General features: G+C 51.1%; 1 protein-coding gene across 1 annotated transcript in view; it reads right to left on the bottom strand.

Moving 5' to 3' along the window:
• The window catches only part of ZCCHC14 (zinc finger CCHC-type containing 14), a 46,436-nt gene extending 42,435 nt beyond the window's left edge, over positions 1-4,001 (bottom strand). Inside the window, exon 1 of the mRNA XM_066327485.1 lies at positions 3,421-4,001. Coding sequence (XP_066183582.1) covers positions 3,421-3,984 — 564 coding nt within the window. The 5' untranslated portion in view covers positions 3,985-4,001. The remainder of the gene's footprint in view (positions 1-3,420) is intronic.
• Positions 4,002-12,338: the final 8,337 nt, after the last annotated feature.

The following is a 12,338-nucleotide window of genomic DNA, read 5'->3' as shown; positions in this document are numbered from 1 at the left end:
TCCCTGGTTTTACAGCACAATCTCAACGAGGAGATGAAACAACTCCAGGAAACAGAGTGACAGATGCATGAATAACTTTCCTAGCTCTGAAGTTCTGTCCTTAGAGTCACTGCCAGCAGAGCTCTGGAGAGGGAAAGTCCATGCAGAGATTCACATGATGATGATGATCCCATGTAGGTCACAGAATCCAAGTTCAGATTTGTGTTTCAATCTGCCACCCACTCCAGCAGGGAATCACAGAATCACTGAGGTTGGAAAAGACCTCCAAGGTCATTAAATCTAACCTGTGACCAATCTCCACCTTGTCACCACCTCCAGGGATGGGGATCCAAGCCTCCCTGGGCAGTTCCCGTTCCTGAGCACCATTTCCATGGGGAAATTCCTGCTGCTGTCCGCCCTGAGCCTCCCCTGGCCCAGCCTGAGGCTGTTCCCTCTGCTCCTGTCCCTGTGCCCTGGGAGCAGAGCCCAAAGGCTCAGGGGGAATTCCTGGGATGTCCTGGGCAGGACCAGGAGCTGGACTCAATGATCTTTGTGGGGCCCTTCCACCTCAGGATATTCCATCCTCACAGAGTCCAAGGCAATGTAGAGAGGGCAACATTTTCCCTCCTTTTCAATGAAATGTTCATTTTGTACCATCAGGTAGAAACCATCAATCTAATAATTACTGACCTACTTAAAGGCAGCCACAGCCACCTTCTCCTGCAAAGTTAAGACTCAGGTAAGACAAGAAGCATCTGAAAAAGCATAAAAAAAACACATGGGCAGCTGTTTAAGCCTCCTCATAGTAGTCAGCAACTGCAGGCAGTAAAAGGAAACAGCAAAAAGCAATTTTGCATCACTGACCACCTTCAGCAGTGTTCACCTAGCCCAAAGCAACTTGAGGAACCATGAAATATTTACAGTAAATTTGTATCAGTCTCTTCACAGTTAATCACAATTTGAATTTGAGATATTTCACCATTAAATGGGAAAGAGGAGATGGAAAAAGGACTGCAAGGTCCCATCCTCTGGAAAAAGTTATAGCTAATATCAGGTTGGGACTTATTTTATTTTACTAGGGCTGGCAGAGCAGAAGCAGCACATTCCCCTTTGGTTCTGCAAGGAGAACAAAGAGCACTGCTCACATTGATGTTGCATCTCCTGACTAAACAAATTAACCCTAAATCAGAAATTGTAACAGCGGGGCAGGTACAGTTACACCAGAGTTACACCCCTCTCCCACTCTCCCAAGGGGAAAGCTGGAGGAGAACTCAGCCAGCTCACAAACAGCTCCCTGTCCGTGACCCATCTCCCATCCACAGCCTCCCAAAGCTGCTCAGCACCTCGAATGATGAGCATTTCTCCAGCTCCTTAAGCTCAGGGAGGAGCAGAATTCCCCCGTTTACCAACCCAGCTTCCAGCACCAGCTCCCGCTGGAGTAAAGCAACAGGAGCCATGAGAAAGTGCTGCCACCAGGGAGGGAATCCTCCTCCAGCTCCAAGGAGGAAAAGCAGCAGCCCAGAGCACTCACTTGCTCTCCACATCCACCTTGGTCTTTTTCTAGGTGATGTTCCAGCACAAGGATTGTCACAACATCACTTGGTAACACCACAAGGGCTCGGAGCTGGAATTTATTTGTGCATATTTAAACGGGGCTGAAAGGAGAAAGACATTGTTTTTTCCACTTGCTTCATCCAACTCCTGGTTTAAGCCAACTGCTTACTCTAAAAGTAGCAGAATCACCCAGTTAAGAACAACAACAAAACCAAAAATCTTAAGGAAATTTGCATCACTCCGAACAAAATGCACATTCAGAGACTGTGAAGGCAAAGTCACCTTTGTGTTCCCTCTCACTACTCTGTACTTAGCAACCGAGATTCTTCAACGCAGATTTCTATAAAAATGTGCTTTTTTAAAGAGACAACTCTTCAGCGAGCTCAGAAAAAGAGGAAAAAAAAAAAGAAATCAAACGATTCTGGCTGCCTTATTCCTGGCAGGAAAAATGGCAGGATGGATTCTCCGTCCATCTTAGATTGACATAAATAGTGCCAGAGTTTTTTCAGCTCCATAAATCCTGCAGCTCAGAAAGAACACTCTCAAAAACCTTCTTGATTTTATCTCTCTCTTTTTTTTTTTTTCTCCCTGCTCGTCTTATTTTTGAGGATATGATTTACAGCGTTTCCTTTCCAAACCAGGGTCGCTGCATCATTTGAATAAGGGAAGCTGCGAGTAGTTAAGTAGCTGAAAAGAAGCAGCTTCTTTTCTGAGTTTAATTATACCCTTCTACATCCTGTGTGAAATAGTCTTTCCTGCTGTATTTTATCCACATGGAGGTTTCAGCTGGATGAAGAGCCTCTCCCACACCTTGTTCTGTCCCCTTGCTCCAGGAGGTTAGGAACAGGAATCAGACAGGAAAAGAAGAATAATAAAAATACGAAGTTGAACACATCTCAATTTTACAAAGCAGAGGTGTTTAAAGAAACACGACATTGGAAGGGAATTTGTATTCAGGGGAAGACTGCCCAGATTTCTGTCTCAGTCTGGAATTCAACGCTCAACTCAGTGAAATCTCCACTGAGCCCTCAGGAACGGCTTTATTTAGGATATTATCCAGTCCTGGGGTTTTCACAGCTTTTAGGTATTCCCCACCTTTCCCAAGAGCAAGGTAACACATCATCCACTCATCCTTAAAGGCTGTTAACTTCTCACAAGCATCCTCTGAGCTGGGGCTGAGATTGAACTTCCAAGCGGGTTAAAATCAGGCAGAAAGACACTTGGACTCTCTAATTTGTAGCGGGCTGAGAGCAATTAAACAATCACATATCCAATGACTTACAGCACATCTTTAAACGCTCCTGTCTGGCCTAACTGCTGGCAACTGAATGAAAGAACAGCAAGTAAAAGACGGCGAACCCCGACACCAGGATCGACACCCGCGGGATGCAGAGTGACAAAAAACGACAACATTTCTTTTAGCTTAACACCAACAACTCCGAACGTTTGCCATCACATCCGTCTAAACAAAACCCCGTCGCACAAAGATGCTCTGCCACTGGACAGCTACTCCTCCTTCCCAACTTTTTTTTTTTTTTTCCAGGGGGAACTTTGAAAGAGATGCTTTTATCTAGAGATGCATTTATTTCCCTTTCTAAATCACCGGTTTTCCATGCAGCCGGCAGGACTGTTCCCCCAGCAGACGCTTTGAGAAGCAATCAGGGAAGGCTTATATTGCTGCCGTCGATCTGCTGGTGAACCCCTTCTCATTTAAATGCCACAAGCTGATAAAAAACTCCATCCACCCTCTTCCTATGCCCTCAGCTGACCAACCCCATCATCAACCTCCGAAGCTGCCATTTACCACAGCGCTAAAGCAGGGTTTAAAACGAGAGCCGAAGACACAGCCCGGTGCCATTCCAGCGCAAAAAAAGCAAGGATACCCACCTTATGGCAGCCAGGATAGGTTGCCATGGTGTTGAGGGTAGAGGTGCTGGGATTCTTGCCGGTGCTGGCCATGAGACTCTGGATCTGGGTGAGCTCCTGCCTCAGCACCTGCTTCTGGTGGAAGCTGAACGCCGGGTGGTTGGATGCCATGGTGAAGAGCAACAGGAACTCATCCCCCGTGCGGCCCTCGTTGAGCTGCAGCCCGTAGTTGTTGATGACCGAGTCGATGTGGGTGAGGGTGCGGAACAGGACCCCGGCGGCCTCCCGGTGGGCAGAGCCCAGCAGGGCGAGGGACACCAGCAGTTTGCTGCGCACCACCTCGTCCGTCAGGTTGGTGAGGCTGCCCAGGTCGGCGGGGTTGTTAGCCTTGATCTCGGAGTCGCGCAGGGAGTGATAATCCTTGCGGGCCAGGTCCTCCAGGCAGGCGCCCAGGAAGCGCAGCTCCAGCGGGATGCACAGGTCCAGGAGGCCGCAGAGGAACTCCACGCGCTGCGGGGACGGCAGCTCGGAGAACCAGCGGTACACGCCGTCCCGCTGCAGCCGCGGGCACCGCTTCTCCACCATGGTGCCCCGCGCCGAGCACGCCCCGGCCGGGGCTCGCACACCCGGCCTGGGGCAACCCCGGGCGGGCAGGGCCGGGCCGGGCCCCGCTGAGGGCGGCGCAGGCCCGAGCGCTGAGGCGCGGCCTGGCCGCGGGGTCCCCGCCCGCCGGCGGCCCCGAGGAGGCCGCTGCGCTCCCGTTCCTCCCTCACGGGGCGGCTCCTCCGTCCCTCCGGCGGGCGCCCGGTGCCTCCATCCCCCGGCCCCGCCGGGGCCGCCCCGCCGCCGCGACCGCGGGAAATAATCCCTCCCGGGCGGAGGGGCACGGAGCCGCGCGCGCACACCCCGCCGGCCGCTGCGCGCAGGCGGAGGGATCCCGCGGTGAGGAGGCTCGGCCGCGAGCGGAGCGGGAGGAACAGGGAGCGACGGGCGCCTTCGCTCCCGGCCTGACCCCGCGGCGGGACACGCCCCCCGCGCCGCTGATTGGCCGAGCCGCCCGCTAGCCGACTGCGATTGGCTGCGGCCGCGCTTCTCCCCGCCCCCTCCCGCGCTCCCGGGAGCGGGGTCTCGGGGGCTTGTCAATCCTCCCGGTTGAGCCCCACCCCTGGCACTGATTGGTCGAGGAGTCATTAAATAGGAGAGGGGCGGGAGCGGGCGCCTTTTGTGTGTGGCCGCCCGCGGGTGCGGAGGGGCCGCGCCTGAGGCCGCCGCTGGCCCGGGGCTCTCTGAGGGGCGATGACCCCCCTCAGGCCACAGCTGGGCCTTGCCCTGCTCCCGCTGACCCCGCAGAGCTGGCGGGTTTGGGTTTGTGGCTCCTGTCCTCCCCTGCAGGCTGGAGAGGAGCCTCGGGGAGCATCCTTACATCCCAAACCGTGCGTGAGCACCTTCTGTCCTTCATGGCCGCTGCGTTTTAAGTCTGTCCCCCGGCTCCGAGCGCCGCCTGTGCTCTTTGCTGCTTACAGTACGGGCAGTAGGTGCCTTTTCCCTGCCTTTTCACTCAAAACGCCTCATTCCAGCCACGAGGAGCCTATGGAGTAGAAGAGGGAATGGTTACAATGCTCTTCTTCTTCTTTTAGGATGACAAAGAGCCTCAGGATGCAGCCTGAGCTGCTGCTGGGTGGTGATGCCAAAACCCCGATGAAGCTTTTGGCAGCGGCGCTCGCCTGAGCCAACCCACAGCCCATTTTGGCACCCGGCTCCAGATCGTCTTTAAACACAGTGTGGAAACAAAAGACACACCAAAGACCTCTCGAAATGATCATTTTTTTTCGGCCCCCCCACATTCCCGCTCTCCGTTCTAAACCGTGGGTCTGGCTGACAGAGGTGTAGCAATGCAGTTTTCCGGCAGCCAAGAGGCAGACACAATTTCTGGTTTTTTCGTGGTGTTTTTCCGTGGGACTCGGCTGTTTGGCTGTGGTAGCCCAGTAGCCAGACTGTGCATCAGCTGGGTAAATGACACAGGAGAAGATCTTTCACTGGGACAAGCCAGGAAAAACATCTTTAAATGCTGCCCCAGGCAGGCAGAGAATGAACACAGGCTTGGTTTTTATGCGACGGTAATCTTGGAAGATGGACCGTGTGTTTTATTTGCACAAGTGCGACGTTGCCGCGCCGCAGATAAACAAAAGACCCGACATTGATGTTTTTAATGGCGAAATTGCGTTTTGTCTGGAGTTGATCTTTATGGGGTGTGCAGATGCCCAAATGCGGGCTCCCACGTGAGTTGTGTGACCACTTGTGCCGGTATCACAGAAGAGAAAGAATCTCATTCCTCTGGGTGATGGCTTATTGGAAATCTCATTATACACCTCGCCAAGACGAACTGCTGCCCCACAAACATTCCAAATGCTGGTAGTTTATCCTTCTTTATTTCCCTGTGGAACACCGCGGGCCATCAACTGCATTTATTGGAGTCCCACTGAAATGCAGGAGTCAGCAGGCAGAGGACACTGACTGGGGCTGCATAATGTCGTGCATTGTAAAGACACACAACCCTGCTTCTGTTGCAGGCTGCTGCTGTGAGAGGGTCCTTGACAGCCCCACAGCCTCTCTGTGTGCTTTCCTTGCAGAGATCCGTTGTGGAGTGCAAACCATATGTGCTTCCTTTTCCTGCCGTGCCCAGCATTGTCCACGGGAGGAAAGGATGTGTGGAAAACAGAGGAAGTGCTCTCAGTCCCTTAGGAAAGCTCTGCATTGAGTTCTAGCCCGGGCCAGGCTGTTGGCGTGGGCATGATGAGTTCTTTGGTGGCCTCTTTGGTGGCTGATAGTGATGTCTTTATCCATTCTGAAAGCACGTCCTTTATCCACTAATCCATCCTGAAAGCACCGCGCTGTGCTCAAAGTCAGGTTTCTGTAGCGAGGTGAAGAAGATTGAAACTTTCTGCTTGGGAACCAGGTCTAAGACTGAATCTAAATAAATTAATTTTTAAAAATTTGTTGTGAAAGAGTGATTCTGTGGTTTACAGCCAGAAATTTTTTGTCTTTGATGCCAGACAGCAAAACAAACCCTAATCCGAAGTGTAATAGATGAACTGGGTGCCTTTTCTCTGATTAGAAGTGACTTTGGGTGAAGCCTGAGGAAACCGAAGGGGGTGTGGCATATAATTCTGTCACCAAGATCCAGGGGCTGTCCGGGGAACTGCTTTCAGGGAGATAAATCAACTGAGTAAGAGCTCGTGTTACCACTTGTCCAGGCCCTGGCTTGGGAGTGAAGGTCGTTCTGGGGTGTCTGTGCAGCCCTGTTCCTCCCACGAGCACAGGACACCAGACTGGCTCCTCATTTCATCCCCAGATCATCCCATTTCCTGCCTGTTCTCCCTGAAAATTCTCTTTGTGCATGCTTGACACCACTGGGGAAGATTCCTTGCTGGAGTAATCAGTAAGCGATAACTAATTTTCCTGGTTTTTGTATTTTCAGAGCTTGCAGTGGCTCTTGTTGGATGTTGCAGTTGGCTGAGGACTGAGAGAGGGTCCAGTCCTATAACACCTCGGTTTTAGCTGATGTTGTAAGGGTCTGAGTTCTCCTGTCTGGGTTTCCTCAACCCTGTTAAACCCAGGAGCTTGGCTGAAGTGCTTCTTTCCCTTCAAGCAGCACCTCAGCGCCATTGTAGCCAAATCCTTTATCACAGGGTTGATTTATCCTAATTATTTATCCTGATCGAATATTCCTAATTATCACAGACAATTCCTTCCTGTGAGTTTGACTCCATGCAACATGGAATGGCCAAAAGCCTACAAAAATTCACTGAAATAACTCAGTGTGAGGCAGGTGACCGAGTGCAGTGTGAAAGGAGATTGTTCACTTTTGTGTCCATCCAAAGAGACAATGGAAATGAGAATCTCTACCACGGAATAGGAGGAGATTTATTTGGGATAAAAGACCAGTTTTATGCTGGGTAAAAGACCAGTTGAGTTACCCAGATCCATCAAGAGGCCAGGCCACAGAACTCCTCCACAGGGACCTTCTCACAGCTTTTCCCCGTCACATTTTGGAGCCTTTAGGGAGCTGATCAACACTTCCAAAATCTTCTACCCATTTAATGACAGGTTTGACATTCTAAACCTCCTAAATGTGGCTTAAATCTTAGCACTTGTGCCAGAAATCCAGCCTGGAAATCCCAAACTTTTACCGAAATGACTGGCCAAGGCAGAGCTGAGCCCAGGGCCGTCCCGGCTGTGAGTCAGCTGTGATGGGCAGCCTTCCCTCGGGCGGGTTTTGTGCCAAAACAGCTTTCCCTCTTTTGGGGATTGAATGCATGATCTGATCTGATCTTTCCCTGCATGATCTGATCTGATTCTGTTCACCCGTTCACTCTGTCCGCGGCTGAACAGAAAACCTGACAGACCAGCTGGGTGTTGAAAGTGGGATCTCCGTGCCTTTTCCACCGCAGAGCTGCCGGCTCCTCCGGAGATACTCCTCTCTGCCTGGCACCTCTCCCGGATTTCCCGATGCTGATCATCCCCTGCCTTTCCCCCTCATCCCTTCCTGCCTGCCTTGTTCCAAACCTTCCTCTTCCTCGCCCTGCTGCTCTGCCTGGTGCCCAGTTCTCCCCATCCACGCCCGAAATCCGGCTCCACCCTGTCCTTTCCTGCCGGGATGCTGTGAGTGACAGGAGCCTCGCGTGTCTCCTCCGCTCCCATTCCACGGAAAGGGAAAAAAAAAAAAAGAAATATTGCCCTTGCTCCTTCTCTCAACTACTTCTGAGCACACGGGCTATTTCCTGCCGGCTTTCGCGCAGATGCTGGAGTTGGAGCTCTCGGGCTTTGAGAAAACAAACAAACCTCAGCTTTGAAGCGCGCAGAAAAATATCACGTGGGCTTTGGGAAGAGGGGGAAAAAAAAAGCGACAAACCCAAACCAAAAAGCGGCCAGCTGTCGGCTCTGCAGCGTCCCTCGGAGTCTGGTTTTCAAGGATTCAAGCGGGTTTGGGTCGGGCGGGGTGGGGAAGGTGTCCTTGCTGTGACAGCAGCAGGATGGATTGAAGGCTGCCAGGGACGAGCCTGTGCCTGCGAGTGTCACTGCCCTCTGCCGATGGACTCCGGCACCGGTGCCTGTAAAGACGCATTTTCCAGGTTTTTTTCCAGATGGATCCATAAAAGAGAGGCTTAGCTCTCCCTCAGCCAAGATCCCCCCTCAATCACGCTCTGCTTCATCTGTCACCTTTCAAAATTCAAAGCGTGAGCAGCCCTGAGCATCCCCTGCCCCGTGTGTCCCCTGTGTCCTTTCCAGCAGTGTTGGCACGTCCCTCCTTGACCCCAGAAGCCAGGATGCTCTTCTGGTTCCCTGTGGGACTTCTTTCAGAGCGAAAACCCACAGTGCCTGGCTGCCCAAAACTCTGCCCAGCTCCTTTCCCTTGCTCCTTGCATCTGTCTCGGGAGCTGCAGCCAAAGAAATTGGTGTCTTGGGTTTCCCTGTCTTTTCCCTGCCTGTCCTGGCTGGATGGACAGGGATGCCTCAGCCTGCCCCATAACTGCCAGCCAATTCCTTGGCATTCCTCTTTGGAATGTTCCCTTTACTCCAACGCTGCCCCGCCAAAGCCACTTTTTGGGTGACTTTACCAAATTAGGGATGTGCAGCAGCTCAGCTTGGAATCGTCCTCTGTGATCCACGGGCTGATTCCAGCCCCCATCCATTACACAATGTGAATTTAGTCCTTGCCGAAGCCAAAACACTTCAGAGCTGGAAAGGGAGATCTGGAAGTGTTTACTTGATTATTCCAGTGAAATTCCTTGGGGTGTTTTCACATCATATCCCTTCTCTCGCTGCCTTGGGTCAGTGTTCCAAGAACCAGCTAGATCACTTTAAAGTGCTGGAGGAGAAAGGACGAGGGAGAAAAGGAAAGTGCCCAAGTGTGTGCTGAATGTGGGTGTAAAGTTCAGTGTTTCTTTGCAATGTTTGAAAGTCTTGCTGCAGTTGGTTATAGAAAATCAACTTGGGCAAAAATGAAACTACGGTTTGGGTTGGAAAGGACCTTAAAATTCATTCCATTCCACCTCCTGCCGTGGGCAGAGACACCTTCCACTAGCCCAGGGTGATCCAGCCTGGACCTGGACACTTCCAGGGATCCAGGGGCACCCTCATAGGGAAGAATTCCTTCCCAATATCCCATCCAACACTGCCCTCTGGCACTGGGAAGCCATTCCCCTGTTCCATGTCCCCATCCAAAGTCCCTCCTGGACTTTCTGCTCCTCCTGGAGCCCCTTTGGCACTGGAAGAGGCTCTGAGGTCTCCCTGGATCCTCCTCCTCTCCAGGCTGAGCAGCCCCAGCTCTCTCAGCCCACCTTTGGAGAGCTGATGTCCCCTGTGCCACCTGCAGGTCCCACATTTAAACACTTCTGTGCAAATCCCCAATATTTACATGTTGGGATGCGTGCTGGAATCTCACTCTGGGGATGATTTCCTGAAGAAACCCACAAATAGCTTCTGAATGACGACCAAAATGAGAAAATTGGGATTGGTTCACGGGCAAGTCATGAATAGAAAAAGAGATGAAATTAGCTGAATGAACTGTTCATTATGCATTATTCAGCCAGCTGTACTAATTAGTGCCTTAAGGACTGTTCCTGTTCCCACTGCAGCCAACTCTAAAACTCCTTTTGATTTCAGTGGGAGCAGGACAGAGCCCTCAGAGAATGGGCCTGGTGCCTGCTCCCTCTGCAATGCCTCATGTTTTCTTTTCCTTTTACTATTTCTTACTGGTTCCAATCTTTTGTGCCTTCTATTAAAAAAGCTTCTGAAATGTCCTGCGTGGTGATCAGTTAATCACAGGGACAGAAATGTTCCCTCAGTCCCACGATGTGTCCTGTGCCTGATGTGTTCTCTGAAGGGAAAGGTTTTTCATGTCTCCTCTTGCTTTGCTTTTATCCAGAGGAGGAGAGAGGCTTGAAAAACCTTTTAGACAACACAATCCATCCAGAAATGTCACTGGGCCAGGAGGTGCTGAATTAAATGTTTGCACTCTGAGCCCTGAAATTGCAGTTAGACATTTAATTTTTTTTTTCTGTATATGGATAATGTTTGTGCTGGCTCTTCCCCACCAAAGATTCCTACAGCTCTGAGTGTGGCAATGTTAGGAAAAGACACCAAACTGTGCCTGTGTCACTCCAACAGCAGATCTCCACCAGAACACTTGCTGGGGGCCAGAATAACATGGTTTATATCTCACTTCTGTCCCCATGGACAATCCAACACCTTCAGGAGAAACAAACCCTGATTTTGGTGTGGCCCATGGGACGCTCCAACGTCATTCTGCTCCCTGCTTTATCCTTGCAAAACCAGTTCCTTTGCAGAGGCCCCAGTGTAGATCATCCTGCACAGAATTTTTCCAGCTGATGATGAGGCCAGAGAGGACCCTGATGGATGCTCAGAGCCCAGCTTGGATTTGAAGGGATCACATTTAAATGAATTATTCCCAATGCTGCAGAGTCCTCTGTCCCCCCCAGCCCAAGGCAGAGATGTGTCCACTCAGGGCTGTGTAGGGAATGTCTGGCCAGAGAACAACTTCCCGTTTCCAGGTTTTGCTGCATTTGGCCTGTCCTTGTTGTACCAGCCACCTTTTCCCTCCCAGTTTTGGGGGTTCCCTGGGAAGCAGCAGCAGCAGCAATGCAGTGGGATATTGGGAATGCCACGGTGCTGCTGGTGGGTTCCTGCCCCAGCCTGCCCTGAGCTGGAGCTGCTGTGGGATCCCTTCCCAGCAATTCCCTAAAATTCCCTCCCGGAGGGAGAGCAGAGGATGTAGCAGCAGCTCAGCCTGGAGGAATCTCCACAACCCCACTCTTTGGGCTCCTCTCCACAGACTGCCTAAAATGGGTATAAAGGAGCCTCGGCGTGGAATTTATTTTCTTCCTAAGACCATCCTTAAAATAACAAACACCAGCAAACTGGTGACATGCTGGTGCATCTGTTTGAATAACACGGACCTTCTGTTTGTGAGAGAGAGGAAACTCCAAATAACTCTTTGATTTGTGGTTTCCTTTCTTCTCCTTCCTCATCTCCTCCTCCTCACTACTGTATATACAAATCTGTTCTGCCAGCTCCGAGCCACCGGTTCCCCCACCTCCCCTGACAGAGCTGGTTTTTTTACGCCCATGTGATGCTTATTTAATTTCCTCTTTTGCTGCTTCCAAGGCGGCCAATCTTTGCCTTCCCCCATGGGATGGCGCCTCTGTTTACCCGCTGGTGTCAAGGGGGAAGGCCAGCAGACTGAATTCCTGCCCTCTGACTGCATCCCAAGGAATAGCAGCTCCCCTCCCGGATCAGGGCAGCCATCGGGATTAAAGGATGTGTTTAAAGTTAGCACACGGAGACATCCTTTCCCCAAAGAGGGATGCAGTGGCTGCTGTGGCAGGGAAAGGGGTTGGGCTGTGCCAAAACCTGGCCCAGTGTCACCTTCTAATTGCTTCCCCAAAACGAGCAAGGCTGGGAAAACAACACCTAATTGACTTTTTTTATTTTTTCCTTCTTTTTTTTTTTTTTTTTTTTTTTTTTTTTTTTTTTTTTTTTAAGGCAGCGCAGCGTTTCAACACAGGTAAAAGGGAGATGGTAAAGCACCGCTCCCAAAAATCTGACTGAAATCAATGTGATCCTCAGAAAAGGCAGGATCTTACCAGGAGCAGCTTTCCTTTGTTCAAAGCTCTGCTCTAAACCGAGTCAGGAACCATCTTTTCCTCATTAAATTTGTTTCCTTTCAGCGCTGAGCCTTTCCCTTCATTACCACATGCGAATTTTTTTTTTTTTAAAGCCCTCATAGCTAATATCACAACTATAGATCTTGGGGTTATTTATAGCCCTAAACTCCGCAGAGAGCTGTGTGTCTTGTTGCTGTGGAAACTGGGATTCTAAAAGTAAAAGGGTTTGGAAGGGATTTGAGAAGAGACCTG

Source organism: Sylvia atricapilla, chromosome 12 (genome assembly GCF_009819655.1).
Source record: "Sylvia atricapilla isolate bSylAtr1 chromosome 12, bSylAtr1.pri, whole genome shotgun sequence".
NCBI classification, from domain to species: domain Eukaryota; kingdom Metazoa; phylum Chordata; class Aves; order Passeriformes; family Sylviidae; genus Sylvia; species Sylvia atricapilla.
This window is presented reverse-complemented; position numbering and strand designations above follow the sequence as displayed.